This window comes from Dioscorea cayenensis, chromosome 16, assembly GCF_009730915.1.
Source record: "Dioscorea cayenensis subsp. rotundata cultivar TDr96_F1 chromosome 16, TDr96_F1_v2_PseudoChromosome.rev07_lg8_w22 25.fasta, whole genome shotgun sequence".
Classification (NCBI taxonomy): domain Eukaryota; kingdom Viridiplantae; phylum Streptophyta; class Magnoliopsida; order Dioscoreales; family Dioscoreaceae; genus Dioscorea; species Dioscorea cayenensis.
The window spans coordinates 21,902,879-21,925,045 of record NC_052486.1 but is presented as its reverse complement, the minus strand read 5'-3'; the positions used below and the strand labels follow the sequence as shown (position 1 = coordinate 21,925,045).

Below are 22,167 nucleotides of genomic sequence, written 5' to 3'. Positions count from 1 at the left end.
TATGGTTGATATGATGGTTCATCACGTAATAGCATTTCTTGTGTCATAATGTTTTTGTTACTCTGTTTCATAGGACTGGTATGAAAGACTAGAACATAACAGCAGGTGACTTGGATGAACATGCAGACCAACGATGATAAACTGCAGGTATGCATGATCTTGTCATAAATGATGTGAGAAGTCAGGCTTGGATTTGGATGCAAGAGATCTTGATGGGGGGTGTCACTAGTAGGAAGAAAGTAGTTGAGAAATGAGTAGAACATGCATGTATGTGTGAATTGCATGAACTCTTTCTACCTGATTTTCTTGTTTTTCCATGTTAAGCCTCTGCTCTCTAACCCTAACCTAAACATTATCATTCCCGAAATAGCAACTAACCTGGTTCATAATCACCTAGAGTTGCTATATAAAACTGCCATCTTTTTCATTTTCAAGTACCTCAGGGACTTCATAGCTTCGTACCAGCAGCCATGGCTTCTGTACCCATATGTGCACTGATTATTCTTTGCATTTTATTGGCTTCATATCAGGGTTCCTTAAACGTAGATGCTGAGGTTTTTCTTGTGGTGATGGAGGATGAATCTGTTATTTCTTATAAGAAGTATTTTCTGCTTTCTCCCATTGTTCTGTTCTTTCATATGTTATATTATCTGCTTACGCTATTCTGTGTGTTCCACAGGAGTGGTGATGATGCTCTGAAGTACAAGGAAAAGGTAATCACTAGGCATGACATTTTCCTGGAGTCCCTCCTCCCAGCAGATTCCTACTCAAAGCTTTACAGCTACACCCACTTGTTCAATGGTTTTGCTCTTCATACAACATCCAGAGAGGTTCCTCACCATCCCTTCAATCATTTTGTATTATTTCTCGTCATACTTGTGCCCATGTTCATGACTATCGAAGAGGTGCACAGTACGGAATTTATGGCAGAAGAATATCTGAACTTGGGATTAGTTTTTTATTAATGGATGATAGTATCTCCACAGGCATTGGAAGTCCTTCACAGTGCACAGGGAATTAGAATTATTCATGAGGATGTCAAGATGGTGAAGATGACCACTCATTCTCCAGAATATCTTGGTCTTCCTACCAGAGTGTGGCCATCGTTAGGTGGCCCTGATATGGCTGGTGATGGAGTGGTGATTGGTTTGATAGACACTGGGATCAATCCCAATCATCCCAGCTTCGCTAACCTGAAGCCTGGGCCACCTTCTGACATTGGAAAGTTCAGGGGGAAATGTGAGTCAGCTGCGCATGAGTTCCCGCTCAATGCTTGCAATGGAAAGATAGCTGGTGCACAATATTTTGCCCGTGCTGCAATAGTTTCTGGTGACTTCAATGCGTCTCATGATTTTGCATCCCCTTTTGATAGTGATGGCCATGGCAGGCAAGTTTTTGTGACGTCTTTTAACTTTGGTAATTCTTTATCCACCAATTGATTAAATTTGCAATTATCATTGTGGATTGATATTCCCAGCATTAATTCTGATAACCTTTTGAGTTGTATAAAATATCACTTGCCAGGTACTAATTATGAAATTCACAGAATATTTATTACATGGGCACGTTACATTTGTATTCTTGTAATTTGTCTTATTTCATCAGTCACACGGCAGCTATTGCCGCGGGGAATTTTCGGATCCCAGTCATCTCCAATAACTTCAGTTATGGATTTGCAAGTGGAATGGCTCCAGGAGCTCAGTAAGAGGATATATTAACTGTTGTGTGAAAAAGAGTAAATTTTGAAATCGTGCTTATCTAACTTGTGGCATCCCTCTTTCTGTTTCTTTTCCAAGCATTGCTATCTACAAGGCTATATATTCATTTGGCGGCTACATGTCAGATGTTGTTGCTGCTGTTGACAAGGTTTGGATAATTGACTTTATATAGTTGAATTTCCCCTTGCTGAATGGTGGTAAAACTGTGTTTTTTATAATTCAAAAGGCAATGATCTTTGATTTGTTATGCATGTGATGTTTCTTTCTTGGGCAATGTGCTTTCTTCGTTCCTCACTCTTAAAGGAACAATATTCGCTTACCTTTCATTTCCAGGCAGTAGAAGATGGAGTTGATATCTTGAGCTTGTCAATAGGACCATCTGCAGTTCCCACGGGGCCTGCTGCGTTTCTCAATATTCTAGAAATGGAGCTGCTTTTCGCTGTTAAAGCTGGAGTTCTTGTTGTCCAGGCGGTTGGCAATGGAGGACCTACTCCTAGTTCTGTACTCTCTTTCAGCCCATGGATCACAAGCGTGGCTGCCTCCACTATTGACCGCAAGTACAACAACTCGATCATATTTGGTAATGGCCAAGTTTTTACAGGCACTGCACTCTCCTGTAAGCCTCTTGATCTCCATAGACATATCTATTGCCATTTCCGTAATGTTTATCTATTGTTTATACTACCATAACATAGCGTGTTAGCATGACTACTCAATGATGTTCACCTCTAGTGTCTTCCTTTCATATATTGTATTCCAGTGCCTACACAGGAGGGGCTTTTCTTGCCACTTGCTGCAGCAGAGGATGTGTGCAATTGGAATGAAACTTGCATTTTAGCTCGGAACTGCCAGCGACCAGAACCTTTTAATCGGTCCCTCATTCAAGGGAAGCTGATCGTATGCACATTCAGTGACTTTATATTCTCACCCACCAGCGTCGATTCTATAGTCAGTACTGCTCAGAAAATTGGTGCTACTGGGTTTGTGATCATTATGGCCCGTGGACGTAGTTCTGAATTTCTCAATGAAACTACATCGACCTTGAATCTACCACTCCCTGGAATTGTGCTTAGCTCTAGAGAAGCATCAGAGGTATGAATTCTCATGCTTCTAACAGTAAAATGCTTGCCGGTACTGGCAATAATGCATTAAGTCTTCTTGCTGCTCTTGTGCTTCAGGCATTTTGGGATTACTATGACAGCCATACATTGCGAAGCAAGAACGAAGTGGTCGTTAAGTTTGGCGCGTGTGCAAGGATTCTGGATGGGCGACATGCTGTCTACACTGGAAAGGGGCCAAGTGTTGCTTCCTATTCATCAAGGGGACCAGATGTGAACAATGCTCTCATGCAGACCGCAGACGTACTAAAACCCAACATCCTGGCCCCTGGAACTTCTATATGGTCTGCATGGAGTCCTACAAGCCAAAGTGATCAATACAACATAGGTACCAACATGATAATTTCCTCACCACCCAAAATAATAATCATCTTTGTTTTTTTTTTTTTTTAAATTTGCATCGATCCATCTTGTGTTTGTGAATACCCCAGGGCAGGATTTTGCCATCCTATCAGGTACAAGCATGGCCACACCCCATGTAGCTGGTGTGGCAGCTCTGATCAAACAGAAGCACCCGCACTGGAGTCCGGCAATGATCACCTCAGCCCTGATGACATCTGCTATGTTAACTGACCACTCTGGCGAGCTTTTATCAGCTCAAGTCCGTGACGGGCTCACTCCAGCTACTCCCTTTGACTACGGAGCTGGCTTCATCAATCCTTCCCATGCCTTAAACCCAGGCTTAGTCTTTGATGCAAAGTTCAGGCAATACATTCAGTTCCTCTGCGTGGTACCAGGTGTGGACGATGAGTCAGTACGACGTGCAGTTGGCACTGGCTGCCCGACGGTGAGAAGTGACTGGTGCTCAGACTTGAACACAGCTAGCATAACAGTGTCCAACCTGGTTGGGTCACGGCAGGTAATTCGCAAGGTGACCAGCGTGGGGAGCATGGAAGAAAGGTACCAGGTTGTGGTGCGTGAACCAGCCGGGGTGGCTGTGACAGTAAATCCCCAGGCATTTACCATACAGCCGAACTCTTCGATGATCCTGAAGATCATGCTTGAAGGCAGGGAAATAGCTAATGATTATACGTTCGGAGAGTTGGTTTTCAATGGTGATAAGAATCATGTTGTCAAGGTCCCTCTTGCAATCTTTGTTAGCAGTACTTTGTGATCACAAAATATAGTTTTTAGTTGCAGGTAGTGAAGAGATGCATCCATCATTCCAGTTGTCATATTTTTCTTAATGTTTTATTGTGGGTTAATTTTTCAGAAAGTCACCCAACTTTGCCTTATTATCATTTTGGTCATCCAATTTCAAAACGTATCAAAGTGGTCACTCAAGTTATAAAAACTTTCACCGGGAAGTCACCCGAGACTCTCCGTCGCCCAATAGCCTACGTGGCTGCCGTAAAAGCCTAGTCAGCCGCTGATGTAAACATTATCAAGCTTACGTGGCTTGTACACATCAGATTAAGTCGTTGAGTCATCAAAACTATGACACCTCAGCCCCTTCTTCTTCTTCTTCTTGTCTTCTGGTTCTTCTTCTCTACATTCTTCTTCTCAGCCCTTTCTCCTTCTTTCCCTGGTTCTTCTCTACCCTCTTCTTCTTCATGCCATTGTTCTCGAGACTTGAAGAAATCAATGCAAGTCCTGTCTAACAAAATTAGTTAAAAGAAACAACCGAAATAGTGAAGAGTCTTCTCAAAACTCTAAATCCACAAAAGCATGGTTCTTATCCACAGAAAAAAGAAAAGGAGAGGAGAAAACCTGGGCATTTCGATGGAAGGCATGGCGGAGCTCGGGGTCGATCTCGAGCTCATGTTGAGGATGGACTTGGATGAAAGACGGAGCACTTGAGAGGGCGTGCATGGTGGAGGTCTCACCGGGTTAGCTGTAACCTTCAGCTTGGCATCGTCGACTTGTTAGGCTCCTCCTCACACCTCCATGGCGTCGATGATATAAGGTCCATCATCATCATCATCATCATCATCATTATCTCTCTCTCTCTCTCTCTCTCCCACAAAAAAGCAAAAGAGAAAAGAGATGCCTGACATGTTATGCATATATCATTCACTAGGTAAGGGTGACTTGCTTAAGCTTGACAAATGCAAAGCTTGACAAAAGAAAAAACATTTTTTTTACAAATTTATCCAGTTGAATCACATCAGTGGAGTCAATAGAGATGATAGTTGTGGGCGAACACCATCATGGCATCATCTCCTGATCATCTCCTGACAATGAAATGAACAGATGACGGTCTGACATGGCAATAAAGAGCATTTTATCTTAGGAAACAGTTTGAGAAACATGAAAAAATAAATAAAGAAAAAGAGATTATATTCAAAAGTCTCTAGAACACTGGCACAAAGAAGAAGAGAGTAGAGAAGAAGAACCAGAGAAAGAAGAAAAAGAAGGAGAAAGGACTGAGAAGAAGAACCAGAAAACAAGAAGAAGAAGAAGAAAGGGCTGAGGTGCCATTGTTTTGATGACTCAGCGACTTAATCTGACGTGGACAAGCCACGTAAGCTTGATAATGTTTACATCAGCGGCTGACTGGGCTTTTACGGCCGCCACGTAGGCTATTGGGTGACGGAGAGTCTCGGGTGACTTCCCGGTGAAAGTTTTTATAACTTGAGTGACCACTTTGATACATTTTGAAATTGGATGACCAAAATGATAATAAGGCAAAGTTGGATGACTTCATGAAAAATTAACCCTTTTATTGTTGCTTGCTTCAATGAACTTTTCTTGATAAAGATGTTTCAGTTGCAAGCCAAATCAGTATAAACTTGAGTATAAGGGAACTATTTAAGTGATTGATCGAAATAAAGGAATTAATAATTTTGTCTGCATAAAAGTATTTAAAAAAAAAAATTATAATTTAATATTACACAACTTTATTGACTAGCATGTTTATTAAACGGTATAGATGAAAATCTCTATTATCTAATATTTTAAAATTAAATAAATCACAATAAGTTGAATGAAATAAAGAAATTGTCCATAAAATCCTCAACTAATTTCAAATTTCAATCCCGCCTATATAATAATAATTTAAAATTCTTGCTTTTTAATGGATATATAATTAGTTATGATGTTCTCCAGGGTTATATTCGCAAATAACCCTAAACTATAATAACAGAAAACGAACTAAACCCAATAATATTTCCCAAGTTTCATCAGCGTTTTGCAAACATAATAAAAAACACTTTTAACTTACTAGCTATTTTCTCAACTGATCTTTTATCTTTCAAATTGTTAATTAGTGGTTAATGATTCCTGCTTCAACTCAGATTATGAGTTCAAGTACTACATTGACTCAAATTCCTGATCCAACTCTATCTAAAACTCAACAACAACAATAACAATACATAATACATATAAATACATAAGAGCAAAACCAAGAAACACAATTGCTTGAAAAGTTTCAAGTGTTGATTGAAGCATATTCATTCAACAGTGATGGACTCCAACTCCAAGAAAAGCATGAGTTCAAGCAAAGGTTTCCTTGCCACCACAGCCTCCATTGCTGCCTCAGCCATGCTGGCACGCTCCCTCTTCTGTGATTTCGTCCCCGAAGAAGTTCGAACCTCAATGTTCTCTCAAATAAAAATCTTCCAAAACCTTCTCTCTCGAGAATTCTCCATGGTCATTCATGACAAGGAAGAAATTACTATCAACAATGTTTACAAGTCTGTCCATCATAGATTTGACAATTTTGTCCCCATGAATTCTACACAACATATGATTAATATGTATATCCTCACATTTAAAATTAGATAATTAGAACCAAATTCAAACTTCAATCAGATCACAATTTGGGTGCATTCAAAACTTGAATATAATAAGATATACACAATTATAAACATTAGTTGTGTATGTCTACACAACTTATGCACATAAGTCCTTATATCCCTACATATTGTGTAGTCCACAAACCAACAATGAATTCTTTTGCGGCGACAAACCGGAACTTCAGGCATGCTGCGAAGTTGCTGGGGCTTGATTCAAAGCTTGCCAAGAGTCTTTTGATTCCATTCAGGGAAATCAAGGTATTGATTGGATTTTTTTTTTTTGTTGGTTTTTTTGAAGCTTAGGCTCTGTATTTTGGTGTTTATTGGATTGAGTTTTGATTGGATTGTTGTTCTTGAAGGTGGAGTGCACTATACCTAAGGATGATGGAAGTATTCATTCCTATGTTGGGTTTAGGGTTCAGCACGATAATGCTCGCGGTCCTATGAAAGGTGGAATTCGGTATCATCCTGATGTGAGAAAGCTTTTCCCTCTTTGTTTTCTTGATTGGATTTTGATTTACTTTTAGGGTTTCTGTTTTTATAAATTTCTGTTCTTTTTTTTAGTAGATTTTGTTCTCTTTTTTTTTGTAGCTTCATTCAGACAACTGTGCTTCTTTACTGTTCTTAATTTAAGTTATTTATTTATTTGTTTTAGAATCTGAATTTGCAATAGATTTTGAGACTCATTCATTAGAATTTGTTTATGTTTATGCTGATGGAATCATACATTGTAGTTTATGCTTGTTTGAATGTCAGTTATGCTGCTTATGCTACCAATTTAGAATTTCTTCGCTTGCTTAGTCGAAAAAAGATCATTGCCAAAATTGGGGTTTCCATTTTAAGGGCATGATATAATAACAAGTTCATGCATATCCTTTTTTTAGTATTAACAGTTGTTCATGCTATACCAACCTAAATATCTAATGGTGAGCGAAGCGATTCTTGAGGTATTAGGTATTATCGGTGTTGATTACTACTGCTGACCAAGTTTTCAATTTGTACCAAGTTGTGACAGAAGTCTTTGTGTTTGTCGGATCTGAAGTTGTGTTTGTGATTGTAATTGTAATTGATAGGTTGACATTAATGAGGTAAATGCTCTAGCTCAATTGATGACCTGGAAGACCGCCGTAGCTGATGTACCATATGGCGGGGCAAAAGGTGGTATTGGTTGCTCGCCTTCTGATTTGAGTGCTAGTGAGTTGGAACGTTTAACTCGTATCTTTCACACAGAAAATTCATGACCTCATTGGAATCCACACAGATATTCTCGCCCCTGATATGGGAACGAACTCGCATGTAATCATCTTGATGAGTTCTTTGATAATGGAGGACACTAATTTAAGAATTAAGAGTTATTTCTTTATCCACATTGGCATTTGCATTTGCAGACTATGGCATGGATTTTTGATGAGTATTCTAAGTTCCACGGTCACTCTCCTGCTATTGTTACTGGAAAGCCTCTTGTAAGTATTTTGCATAAAAAAAAAAGTGTATCAATCAATTGTTATCAAAAGTTCAAAAAAAAAGACAACTGATCTTGTTTTGTTTGATGAAATACTCTAGAATCTTGGTGGGTCATTAGGTAGGGATGCTGCTACTGGTAGGGGTGTTGTGTTTGCAACGGAGGCTTTGCTGGCCGAACATGGTAAATCTATTTCAGGGCTAACCTTTGCAATTCAGGTGAATTCACTTTTTATCATGTTCTCTTTATTGCTTGCAATTTTGACAATTGTATTTAGTGTATTACTATGCGAGACCAGTGTATCTTACTGCTACTTATGACTATCTGAATTGCATATGGGATATCATCTCTAGGTTAATGCTAGACCTTCGTATATTGATATCTTTAATATTTATGCATAAACAATATGGCAATGTGTAGCATTTGTACTCTGAATAAGCAATGATAACATGCTTTACCACCTTTGAATTGCACAACAGGGTTTTGGGAATGTTGGTTCATGGGCTGCAGATCTCATACATGGTAGAGGTGGCAAGATTGTCGCAATTTCAGATGTAAATGGTGCGATTAGAAAGCCCGATGGCATAGACATTCCGGCTTTGTCCAAGCACAAAGCTGAGGGTGGTCTCTTGAAGGATTTCAAAGACGCAGACATCATGGATCGAAATGAGTTGCTGGTGCAAGAATGTGATGTTCTCATTCCTTGTGCCTTGGGTGGTGTCCTAAACAAGTATAAATCACATCCTCTGATTTTTCTTAACGTCTATTTATTGATGTTGCATCATTTTTTATAGTAAAATATGAACTGGCCATCAAAATCCCCTGTTGTTTTCAATGCACAATACAACATCACTTAAAATTGTAAGAAGTGGTCTTCATTTGCTTCCTTAGTTTACGTTCTAGCATGCTTTTCTTATTTAATCAATATGATTAGCCATTAATAAGCTAATCATATATGAATTTCTTTTCTTAGAAATGAAAACCCGGGTCTTATCTGTTTTCCCGGAAATTTGAAATTTAGTTTGCTGACAGTTGTCCTTGTTGTTTCTGAAGAGAAAATGCTGCTAATGTGAGGGCCAAATATATAATAGAAGCTGCCAATCATCCTACAGATCCTGATGCCGATGAGGTATACTATATTTATCTTGCTTGCTGTTTAAACTCCAGCATGAGTTACTCTTATCCACCACATACTTTGTTGAACTTTTCTGATGCAGATACTGTTAAAGAAGGGAGTGACTATTCTTCCCGACATATATGCAAATGCTGGCGGCGTGATTGTGAGCTACTTCGAATGGGTTCAGGTACTTGCCTAAACTCAGCATTCAAATTGAATTTTATCAAAAGATTCATAATTCATTCTTTTCTTTGTTGAAAAACATCTTTAGAATATCCAAGGATTCCAGTGGAAGGAAGAAAAGGTTAACATGGAGCTGCAGAAGCACATGAATGATGCTTTTGAGAACATCAAATCGATGTGCAAAACTCATGACTGCAGCCTCCGGATGGGAGCATTTACTCTCGGGGTTAACCGGGTTGCGAAAGCGACTACTCTTCGAGGATGGGAAGCATAAAACTCTGCAGAGCATAAAACTCTGTAGTTTTGCTGCTCTTCATACTTTTATTCTTTGCAGCAAAAAGTAACAGAAAGAGAAGTATAGTCAAAAACATTTGATCATCTTCTTTCATACAATTGAGTTTTGGTTTAATCATTTGAACATTGATATGTTGAACTTCTGCAACAAATAATGTGACCCATGACTTTCTTTCAATTCAAACTCTGCTCTTTGTATTCATTTTTCAATTTTCATCACTTACTTTTATGGGTTGTTGATCTTGGTTTTAATTTTATTTAATGAGTACTGAGATTGAGATATTTAAAATTAACCTTTTGTTTTAGTTATTAAACATATTATTTGAATTAGTTGAACAATAGATGATCTATTAACACACTTGTTATCTATAACAAGGGAAATTTGTGAATATATTTTTTTTCAAAAATCTCATTTATTTATATATACTCTCCCCAAAACACTTCTGGTTATAAAATATATTTATATATAAATTATTTCATTGCTAAAAATCAATTTAAATTTTGGAGGAAAATCATAAATTTAATTTGGGGAATTCAAAAATATATGGAAAAATAAATAAATTTACCCTTCATTTTCTTTTGACACTAGAAATAGAATAAGGGGTAATTTGGTCTTTTAAAAGACCCGCAACAACAATATGCTTTGGACATTTTCGTTAATAGCCACACTAGTTTGTAATGGACACGTGTCAACAGGCAAACACATTGGTTGTATGACTATATATACATACCACCTCCCAAACTTCAAATTCTAGAATCCATGGCGGGCAAAGAAATCCTCATCGCCGGAGATCGATCTTCCCCGTCCCCAAGCCTCATCTTCTCCTCCGTAAGCACCTTCTTGCATTTCTCGCACCGATTCCTTTCTCGAGGTCTCCTCTCATGTCCTCTGCTTCTCTCTCTCTCAAACCCTTTCTCCGTTTCTCTCTTTCTTGATCTTCTTTTCAATGGTTTCAGATGTAGCAGCCCGATCGGAGTGCGCTCTCTTAGATTCAGTCCTCCGTTGAACGGATCAAAGGTTGACCACCTACCTTGCAGAATCCTGGACGATGAGCTTGACACCGGCAGTGAAGGAACAACGGCCGGAAAAGCCTAGGGTTTCTTTGTGGATAAGTAGTCGAAGAAGATCAATGATGAGCAAAGCGTGGATGGTTGGCTGTTGTTTCTGTTCCCTTGATGGTGATCATCGCAGGGCTAGAAACTGGAAGGTCTGATTGTTTCTTGAAATCTTGGATTCTTTGGAGTTTTGTTTCCTTGTTTTCTTGATTTCTTTGTTCATACACATGATGATGGTTGGGCGTGTCCTGACGCTGCTTTAAGAGGTACTTGTGTCAAATCTATATCGTTCTTTGAGATTTCATTGTTTATGTCAAAACCCTAGGTTCTTTCGCTAGGGCAGGCTAACAACCTGGTGATCGTCATCACTGTTGTGCATCAGATATGAGGGATCGGATTGGGACAGTGATTGGGGAAAGACGTGTCATAGGAGCTCTTGATCAGCACCTTTCACTAGTTCTGTTTGCAGCTCTTGTGGTCACAAGGAGGAAAGTATGCCAACTTTTCAATTTTGGTAATTACCTCTTCTTGATGTGTTGTTTTCATGAAACATCAGAAAGGATTGCACACTTTTCCTGCATTCATACATGAAATTCATTTGTAGAATCTTGTGGACATGCATTCATAAGCATTATGGGAAGATTAACTTGCCTTTGGATTGGTTTATGTAATTACCATTTTATGTTTGGGCCCTATCCATAAAGTTTTTTTAGTCTTCTCATTTTCTCGTCATTTATACATAAACCTGAACTTGCCTTGGACACAAAGCTCTAATTGTGGATACTAACTTGCATTTTCACTATTCACTACAGTAAGATGAACAAGATTTTGGACTTGCTCCCCTCAAAATATTAGCCCTTGATGATTTATTAAGATAATAATTATTAGCTCATTCAGGTTCTAGCCAATCCATATGCAAGAAGTGGCCGGGTAGCACAAACTTGATATAATCTCTTCTAAAATGTGGTTGTGGACATTGACTTTTCTGTTAGAATGGATATAAGCAATGTTCTATGCAAGAGTTGCATTTTTCAAATGATTTATTTTGAACATAAAACTTAAGTTTTAGTGCTTCTACATGTATTCCTCTTCAGGCAAAAGTATATGGGATAACTCCAGCAGATTTAGAAAAATTGGGTGATAATATAGGAGTAAGACAATAGTTATTTTTTATGACCACACTGCTGACTTTGTCCTGATTTCGAAACTCTTAGCTTTGTTTCTTGATTCTGGCTGCAATTCTTCATAATTTTAGCCCCATGCTAGCATCATGCAATGCTTTCAGTTACCATGAATTGTTAGTTATCATGTGAAGTTGATCATGGATTTCCCTAAATCTTTTTTACTGAAGCTGGAACCACCCGTATACAACTACTATTCACAACTCCCAGAAATGTGCCCTCAGCTGAGAATCGAACTCTCACCACTCGGTGAGAGCTCTATCGGCGACCCGTGTATCAATAAACCCGAAGGTCATTGGTTTGCAAAGATGAATGTTGCTTGGTGTGAACTACACCCCGCAACAAGCTAAAGTAAAGTAGACGTGTCAAATATATAGAGAAACAACAAGAATTAAATGAAATGATTACAGATTGGCAAATGAATGAATTCCAAAAGGCCTACTGCCAGCTGATTGATACAGGCAGACAATACAGAAATGTGTGAGAGGAAGCACTGTGGTGTATAGTCCAAAGGATTTGATAGAATAAATTTGAAGATGTTATATGAAAGAAATGAAGTACAATAAATATTAAAGCAAGCACATTAACTACAGCTGGGTTCCAAGCATAAAAACATGAGGTATAATAAATATTAGGGAAAATAATCTAAAGGTCTTTGGGAAGTTAACAATAGACCTTGAGGTCCATGATGGTTTCAAGATACCCAAAACCCGCTTGCTTTGCAAATCCACACTTTCAACATCCTCATTCATGATGAGTTACTTTTTTACCCCATGCATTTTTCTTTCCTTTTATTTTATCAACCACCTCTGTCGAGCTCCGCAAGGCTGGGCAAGCTCAACGGAGGCTCACCAAGCCTAGGTGAGTGAGGCCAGGTAAGCTCACCCACCAAGCCATGAGCCACATGCAGGCACATGGCGGCGGGCCCACAAGCCCTAATTGCGGCCTAATTAGTCATAGTTAGTTCATGGTACTAATAAGTTAGGGAGATTATCAAACAAAAAATTTTAATAATAAAAATCGATGCAATTAACAGCAAATGCTCAGGCTAATATACACAATTATAAATCTCGCATGGCGCCAAGGCAAGGGGTAAAACAGTATTTAGTAACAATAATAATAATAATAATAATAATAATAATAATTTAGTCTCATTAATACAAGTAATTTTCCTCCCAAATCAGTTGTTCTGCTGTTAGTTCCTCAATATTTCATAAGTATGTCTAGTTTTAGTTGGTAAAAATAGAGTTCAGTCAAACAGCACATTTGATGTTTTCGAAAAACCTGTATTCAAAATATAAATACCAAGCAATTATCTTACAGAACAATTCTTACCTCTTATCCTGTCTCACATGTCAATTCTAACTACGCAACACCCAGACAAACATACAAATTACCCATACATGTTTAATTCAGTGTAGTTAGAAATATGGATCTTACGATTCATATCGTTTTTCATCGGTAAAAGTTTGAATCTTATAAAGGAATCGAAATTGATCTAGAATCGTTAATAAATCATTTGAATCGGTCCCGAATTAGTTGAATCAGTCCCAAATCAATTGAATCGATATGAATAGAGAAGATGAACCATTCCTAGTTAATACAAGTTTTAAATAAATAAAAAAAGACAAATCAGCCCTTATTTAATTAATCTTTAAATTTGTTATCGAAAAACAAATTCAAAGATTAATTAAAAGATAATGCTTTTTTTTATTTTAAAATTTCAATATAAAATTAATTTGTTATCTTAAAAAACTTGTAAAGGAAAGAAATTTTTTTATTTTTTTTTTATTATTTTTTAAAATTTGAACTATTTTTGAAATAACTAATGTTTTTTTTTAAATATATATAGGTTTGTTTGATACTTGAAAATATCTTTCAAACTTAAAACATGATCTCAAACTAAGAAAATGTCTTCCAAACTATTTTATGTTCAGTGCATGACTTAGAATTTATTGTTTTTATTTTTTTATATAATAATGTATATATATATATATATATATGAATTCTACTCAAAAATAGGAGAAAAGACACTCCAAGTTTAATTGGAAATCAATAATAATAACATTATATATAGGGTAAAGTTGAAAAAAAATAAATAATGTCTGTGTGTGGAGCTTTGTGGGTGTCTGTGATAGTTTTTTTTTTAATTGAAATGGTTTATTCACTTTTTTAAAAAAATAAAAAAATAATAAAAAAAATAATTCAGTGTTTTATCAAAATAGAGAGGCATGGCATTGAACAAAAACATTTTTACTATGGCCATGTCTCTTGCTAGCTCAGCAATGGCATTGCACACTTGCATTAACAAATTTGTACCAGAAGAATTTTGGCATTTTTTTTTTCTGGCTAGTTGCTTCTAGTTTCCAAATCCTCTCTTATTAACAATGTTCGAAGTTGTTTACTTCAAGAGCTCACCATTTTTTTTTTTTTATCAAAGAAAAAGATAAATACAGCTTAAATAATGTATACCAAGCTGCAATGGCCTACCTTAGTTCCAAAATATCATCTTCCACAAATAAGATCAAAGTGAAGAAACAAGGTTATGAAAAGAGTTAAGTCATCTCATTGGACACAAGAAACACAAGCAGACATGGCATAGGACGTTTACATTCCATCTATATTAGAGTGGTGGGAGAAAAGTTCAAAGAACAAGATAAGACACTACAACTCTTTCACAATGAACATGATGAGTGGATTTCCATCATTCATGACCATCCTTCCACATTTGACACAATGGCAATGGATCCAGAGCTCAAGCAAATGGTCATGGAGGATTTAACTAATTTTGTAAAGCGAAAGGATTTTTATAGGAAAATCGGTAAAGCTTGGAAGCGTGGTTATTTGTTGTATGGGTGATAAGTGCTTGAGTAGACATATTTTTATATATGTTTTATATGCATTGGGCATCATTTTTACTATGGTTTATGTCTCATATTGTGTATTTGGTATTCTTTTATGCATATATGTTGTGGATACCTTGAAGAGTAAAAAGGAAGCAAAGATGGGCTATAAAGACATAATGTTGGGAGTTCTTGTTCAATTCAAGGACCAAGACAAGAGAGGAATTCATGAATGTGGAGATGTGTGCCAACTTCCAAGAAGATTCAAGTCAATTCACTAGTTGGAAGGGCACGAAGGCAGCCACATCTTCATATTCTTTCTCTTTGTGAAGATTGCAAAACCTCTCAAAGATACGTCGATGAAGAAAAGTTTTATAGCCTACCACATGGACGTGTACCCGGACATGTGGGCTCAAGAGAAGAGTGTTTGGACCGCGTTTCGTGAAAAGTATTGTAGCAGTACTGCAGCAAAATTACTGTTCACGCGCCCGCGTGGAAATTTCTGCAGCCCACGCGGGCGCGTGGTGGCACGTGACAGACGCGATCTAAAGCCTATAAATAGCCGTTTTGCCCTATTCTTTATCATCTTTTGTGCGGCTCTTGAGGGGTGAGACGGCTAAGGTTTGGAGAGGAGGTCTTTGCGACTTTGGAGGCGCTTCGTCACCAACTTTGATCGATTCCTCCTCTGTCATAGCATCAAGGAAGCCACCGGTGAACCTAGTTTCGGAGTGGGTCCTTCAAGACGTCGAAGCTCTCCATCAAGGCCATCAGTTCATATATAAGGGGGTTTATTTCTATGGTTTTAATGTACTTTCATTCATTGATGGTGTGTTTTGTATGTTGCTCCATGGAGAGCTAAAATCCTAGAGGGTATTTGGGCTTGTGAACCCTATGATTCTCATCTTTTGTGGATTTGCTTAGTGTTTCTATTTAATCCAAGTTTGATTAAGTTTTAATCTTGTATTCTCATTGCTTGCTTGTTTAATTAATCCTTGTGGTTGATTGGATTTGCATGATTTGTTACTTTGATGTGAGAGAAGTCTCCATTAGAGTTAGAACTTCAAGGTTAAAGAGGGTTGAGAGGGTGAGTCATGAGATAGTGGAGTGTCCCCTCCCTTCCGATTGAGTGTATTCTATCTCCGTTCCCTAAGCTCTATGCAACCATATTTGGTGTGAGGCGTGAGATTGAGAGATTTCTCCACCGGGACCTTGTAGGGGGTTAGGATCCTTCGCCGGGAATTAGGGTTGGATCAATCTTTAGGAATCGGATACACCTCTTGGAATCCCTAGAGTGCTTTGCGGTCATATGTGGTGTGAGGTGTTGAGATTGAGCGATTTCTCCACCGGGACCTCGTAGGGGACTAGTATCGGTGATTGGGAGGCCGGATCCGATTATATTTGGATTTTCACGACTTAACTTACTCTTCATAGAAACACTTTGCTTATCCGGTACCTAATACCTGAATCCTACGGGGAGCATTGCCCGAATACCCCACTTTTACTGATTGAGATCTCCATCCATTTAACCCTTGCATATTTGTCTCAGGTATTCATTTTTTCGCACATTAGATCACCATATCTTTCCATTTATCATTAGGTTAGAAAGCAGAGAAGAAGTTAGTACTAGTAGCCCTGTTCCCTGTGAATTCGACTACCCACTCACCGGGGTAATTGTTACTTCGACACCCGTGCACTTGCGGTTTACACGCATATTCGGACGCGTGTCAATGGGCCACTAGGCACCGGTAAATCTAGTTTGATCTCTGCAATGGCCAACTTCCTCAAATTTAACATTTATGGCCTTGAGCTCGCCGGAGTTAGAAATGGTTCAATTCTTAAGAGATTATTGATTGAGACATCGAATAAATCCATAATTGTTGTCAAAGATATTGATTCCTTGATACCATTTGACAACATGGATAGTGACGATTTTGATGCCAGTGATGCAAAAGGTGATAATTTTTTCCCATACATATAAACTTCTCTATGATCTTTTTATCTAATATAGCATATTATTCTAATAACATCTCTCATTTGTCTATTGATAAGCTACTCTTTCTTTATTACTAAACCTTGTTGATGGACTTTGGTCAAGTTGAGGTGAAGAGAAAATCATTGTGTTCACAACAAACTACAAAGAACGTCTTGACCCAGCATTGCTTCGTCCAGGAAGAATGGATATGCATATCTATATGGGTATTGTAGCCTTTGCATGATTAGGATCTTAGCTAGCTTTCAACTACCATGATGTTAATGATCACCCTTTGTTCAAAAAAATTAAAGCATTGATCCAAGAACTTGAGATAACTCCTGCTTATGTAGCTGAAGAACTAATGAGAAGTGATGATAGTGAGCTAGGTTGCATTTCAAAGACTCCTCAAGCATCTCCAATGCATGAAAAGAGAAAAAATCAAAGCTAATGAAGATAGTTCTCTACATGGGAAATCCTTGATTGATCAATATGTGGAGAAGGAAAATGACATACAAAAAAATAAACGGTTAAAGTATGCAGTATGGATATATATATTCAAGGGTAAAGTGTCACACCCCGAACCCAGCTCTATGGACCAGAGACGCCGACAAACGGCCGTACACCTACAAGGCCGAAACCAAGTAGGCATACAAGGCCTCAAAACCTAAAAAAATCAACAACAGGATTATGAGCTTGGGAGCCCAGTAAGTAACCACTAAAAATATCGGGATCACAAAATGTTCAATAATCTTTAAAAACATACAAAATGTAATATAATGAAATAAATATCAAAATGAACCCATAAATCAGAAATGGTTCAAAACAGATTTAATTTACCAAAATAACGAGCATATAAGTCCCCCAAACAACTAATGTCAAAACAAAACATCAGAACTCATTTATTTAAACTCGGTGACCCGAGTCAGATTTCAGAACTCATAGGTTTACCCTCTGTGACCCGAGCCAGAATATCAGAAGCCGTTATTCTTCACCGACGGAACGGTGCGAAACTATAGTTTCTATGTCAGAAGTACGTGTCGACACGGTCAGTGTTTAACCCCCAGTGACAGGGTTATTGCACAGTTAATTGGGGACTATGAATTTCTATACAAAAATATGTCGGGTTCAAAATCATTATCAACGCAATAATATGAAAATTTAATGATCCCGTTTTCTAACAAAAATTAATTCCAATTATTTCAAAATAATAATGACTTAACTTAATCAATAATTAAGTCACCATATTCATAATCTAATTCAAAAAAAGCAAATAATAAACATAATTTAAGTAACATAGTTGACAACTCAATGATTAATTCGGTAATTGATTAAGTATATATATATAAAAAAAACCATCACTGAGTTTATGATTAGGATTTTGAATAATAAATCTGAAAATAATCCAGCAAATCTCAAGTAATAATTGTTTCTGTAATTTCAAAATAAAACAAAATGAATAGTTTATACAATAACTAATTGAATAGTTGTTGACAGAACATGAAATCCATACTTAATTAAATTATCAAGGATTAATCGATTAAATAAACAAGTGAATACATGTGAAATTTGCAACCTTTGACAGTGAATATATTCACAGCAGTCAAAACCAAAATAATATTGACTTAATAAATCATTCCTTTAACAGTAAAACTCAAGGTAATTAAATAATTATGTAGATCGTTGTCGGTAACCAACAATTAAATATATATATATATATATATATATGTGGTTTACTTACTTGTCGATCGCTCAAAAACCCCCAAAATCCTATGATATTTCTTCGATGGGACCTCACAACATAAGAGGCAAAACCCTTGACGTAGAGACCTATCCCCGTCCTCGCTGTCGGCACCACACACCAAAACAAAAGAAAAAGAGGAGAAGAGGGAAAAAAAAAACTAGATCTGTCCTTCTTCCTTAATCCAAAAGAGAACCTATATCGGAAGAAACGAGGAGATGTACGGCTAGGGTTTGGAAAACTAAAAAAAAATAGAATAAATAAAATTCCGTAACTACCATCCATGCACAATTAATGAAATAATTTAAAAAAGTGTGGGGCCCACATAAAGTCTGCAAAATTCTGTTGAGTGATCAACAGAGACAACGACTTGGCAGTAAAAAAAAAAAAAACAAATTGAGACAAATCTGCCAAGCAATTCAGACAAACGCTTTATACATTCAGAAATTCAAAACAAAAATTTACCTCTCTTCTGAAATTACCACTTGGGCATGCGCACATTCCCTATCAATACAACCTCCCAGTGCATTCGTCTGAGCCACAATGGCAGTCCTTCCTCTTAATGTTACCATCAGAATCATGCACCTGATCAACAGCATAATTGTAGTGGTATGTCAGTTCCTGCAAGGGGGGAATGTTTTCAGCAGCAAAAAGCATAATGTGAGGCATGCTCTTATCATCATGATCATAGAGCACGTTCTGAACGTAGATGTTCGGAGAGCAGCTGTGGTTGATAAACCTGCCAACATTTCCGTGCTTAGATGCATCGACAGTGTAGCCCTTCTCCTCCACACCTTGGAAAGATGCACTCTTTTTCAGTTCCGGTATACACATTGATAATCCTTCCCAAACAGATTCATCATGATAGTTGTTCCCGATGGCAAACAAGTACCAGGTTGTGGTGCGTGAACCAGCCGGGGTGGCCGTGACAGTAAATCCACAGGCATTTACCATACAGCCGAACTCTTCGATGATCCTGAAGATCATGCTTGAAGGCAGGGAAATAGCTAATAATTATACATTCGGAGAGTTGGTTTTCAATGGTGATAAGAATCATGTTGTCAAGGTCCCTCTTGCAATCTTTGTTAGCAGTACTTTGTGATCACAAAATATAGTTTTTAGTTGCAGGTAGTGAAGAGATGCATCCATCATTCCAGTTGTCATATTTTTCTTAAGTTTGAAAAGTGGTTGCTTCAATGAACTTCTCATGATAAAAATGTTTCAGTTGCAAGCCAAATGAGTATAAACTTGAGTAGAAGGGAACTATTTAAGTGATTTATCAAAATAAAGGAATTAATAATTTTGTCTGCATAAAAGTATTTTAAAAAAATTATAATTTGCCAACGGCCTTTGAGTCAATTCCATCCTAGTCCCCTTACGTAGCGTGTTCATTTTCGGGAGGATTCGGGGATCGAACCTCATAGCTCTACTCAGGTGAGGGGCACATGGGTGGTCGCGTTGAGCCCTGCCTCCCTACGTGCGACGTCCCCCGAGCTTCCTAGTCGTTGTCTTTCTCAAAAATATATATATATATATATATATAATTTCCTAAGCGCTAAAAAAATTAATAATTTTGTCTGCATAAAAGTATTTCTTAAGCGCTAGAATCTCAAATCAAGCTGACGATTCTGACTCTGATCCTGCGCAGGAGTAGTTGTTCCTTTTTGATTGTTTGGGCAGGCATGAGGGACCAGATGATGTCTTTCGCTTTCCCAGCTTTTTCTCCTCGTATTTTTATTTTCCTGTTGTTCTTAGTTCTATTCCTCACTACTGGTGAGAGGACTTATCTTTTGTTTTTTGTTGCTCTTTTTTTCAATAAAGCTGTGAATTTATCCACATTTATTTTAAAAAAATTATAATTTAATATTACACATCTTTATTGTTATAATGTAAAAAGCTTTTGACAATCTTCATGTTTATTGTATGATGAATTTGAATGGATGTATTAACTAGCATTGTTTATTAATTAAACTGGATAGATGAAAATCTTTATTATCTAATATTTTAAAATTAAATAAATCACAATACGCTGGGATGAAATAAAGAAAAGTGCTCATAAAAAACCTAAACTAATTTCAAATTTCAAGTTTCAATCCGCCTATATAATAATAATTTAAAATTCTTGGGGTTTTATGGATATATAATTAGTTATGATGTTCTGCAGGGTCATATTCGCAAAATTACCCTAAACTATAATAAAAAGAAAAACGAACTAAACCCAATAATATTTCCCAAGTTTCAACAGCGTTTTTGCAAAACATAATAAAAAAACACTTTTAACTTACTAGCTACTTTTTCAACTGATCTTTTATCTTTCAAATTGTTAATTAGTGGTTAATGATTCCTGCTTCAACTCAGATTATGAGTTCAAGTACTACATTGACTCAAATTCCTAATCCAACTCTATCTAAAACTCAACAACAACAATAACAATACATACATATAAATACATAAGAGCAAAACCAAGAAACACAATTGCTTGAAAAGTTTCAAGTGTTGATTGAAGCATATTCATTCAACAGTGATGGCCTCCAACTCCAAGAAAAGCATGAGTTCAAGGCAAGGTTTCCTTGCCACCACAGCCTCCATTGCTGCTTCAGCCATGCTGGCACGCTCCGTCTTCTATGATTTTGTCCCCGAAGAAGTTCGAACCTCAATGTTCTCTCAAATAAAAATCTTCCAAAACCTTCTCTCTCGCGAATTCTCCATGGTCATTCATGACAAGGAAGGAATGACTACCAACAATGTTTACAAAGCTTCAATGACTTACCTCAGTTCTTTAGTATCACACTCCACACAACGTGTTCGAGTGAAGCAATTCAACGATGATAAGAGTTTAGTCGTCTCATTGGATTCAGGCCAAAAAGTTATCGATGTATTTGAAGGGATCCAATTCAAATGGTGTTTGTATTGCTCACAGAACAATGTGCCTTCTAAAGATAGTGATAAAAAAATTAGTAGTTACATGGTATCGAATTCGTATTCTCTTGAACTCTCATGCAAGAAAGAACACAAAGACAAGGCTTTGGATGTCTACCTCCCATGGATAATGAACTGGTGGAATAACACCAAAAACCAAAATACCATCCTCAAGCTTTTCCTCAATAGTTATGAAGATTGGAGTTCTGTTAATCTCCATCATCCTGCCACCTTTGACACAATTGCCATGGATCCAGAGCTTAAGAAAACAATAATTGATGATTTATCCAAATTCAAAAAAGGTAAAGATTATTATAAGAGCGTTGGTAAGACTTGGAAGCGTGGTTATTTGTTATATGGTCCACCAGGGACCGGTAAATCTAGTTTGGTTGCAGCTATTGCCAACTTCCTCAATTATAATATTTATGATCTTGATCTTGCTCAAGTCCAAGGTAATTTACAACTAAAAGGATTGCTAATTGAGATGACTAACAAGTCAGTAATAGTGATTGAAGATATTGATTGTTCAATACCAATCAAGAACAGAGATAGTAAGGACTCTTATAGTTACAGACCAAAGGTCAGAGAGTAATTTTTTCTTTTCAATTATTTGTTTCTTTATTTTTATGTTTTTTTATATTTTAACACACAACTTGTTTCTTTGTTTTTTACTTTGAAGGTAACTTTGTCAGGTTTATTAAATTTTGTTGATGGTCTTTTGGTCAAGTTGTTCAGAAGAAAGAATAATAATTTTTCACAACCAATTATAAAAGAGCAACTTGATCCTGCATTATTAAGGCCTGGTAGGATGGATATGCATATTTATATG

At 37.1% G+C, this 22,167-nt stretch overlaps 1 protein-coding gene, 1 long non-coding RNA gene and 3 pseudogenes across 4 annotated transcripts; all 5 read left to right on the top strand.

Moving 5' to 3' along the window:
- The first annotated feature begins 99 nt into the window (after positions 1–99).
- On the top strand, positions 100–4,076 carry LOC120279195 (subtilisin-like protease SBT2.5). 2 transcript variants are annotated; one of them, XM_039286059.1, is made up of 10 exons: positions 100–147; positions 531–601; positions 680–830; positions 987–1,387; positions 1,606–1,701; positions 1,797–1,866; positions 2,052–2,334; positions 2,479–2,810; positions 2,897–3,164; positions 3,268–4,076. In XM_039286059.1, exons 1-10 carry the CDS (start codon positions 115–117, stop codon positions 3,948–3,950), a joined length of 2,388 nt encoding a protein of 795 aa, XP_039141993.1. In that variant the 5' UTR covers positions 100–114; the 3' UTR covers positions 3,951–4,076. The 2 variants fall into 2 exon arrangements, with proteins under 2 accessions (XP_039141993.1, XP_039141992.1); XM_039286058.1 differs by lacking the exon at positions 100–147 and having other exon boundaries at positions 393–601.
- Positions 4,077–6,723: 2,647 nt separating this feature from the next.
- On the top strand, positions 6,724–9,812 carry LOC120278756 (annotated as a pseudogene).
- Positions 9,813–10,283: 471 nt separating this feature from the next.
- On the top strand, positions 10,284–11,460 carry LOC120278758. Of its 2 annotated transcripts, none has more exons than XR_005541760.1 (3): positions 10,284–10,458; positions 10,587–10,837; positions 11,011–11,460. It is a non-coding gene; the product is annotated as an uncharacterized LOC120278758 (long non-coding RNA). The 2 variants fall into 2 exon arrangements; XR_005541759.1 differs by having other exon boundaries at positions 10,284–10,501.
- Positions 11,461–12,940: 1,480 nt separating this feature from the next.
- Positions 12,941–17,129, top strand: LOC120278642 (annotated as a pseudogene).
- A 3,814-nt stretch (positions 17,130–20,943) lies between these two features.
- Positions 20,944–22,155, top strand: LOC120278641 (annotated as a pseudogene).
- Positions 22,156–22,167: the final 12 nt, after the last annotated feature.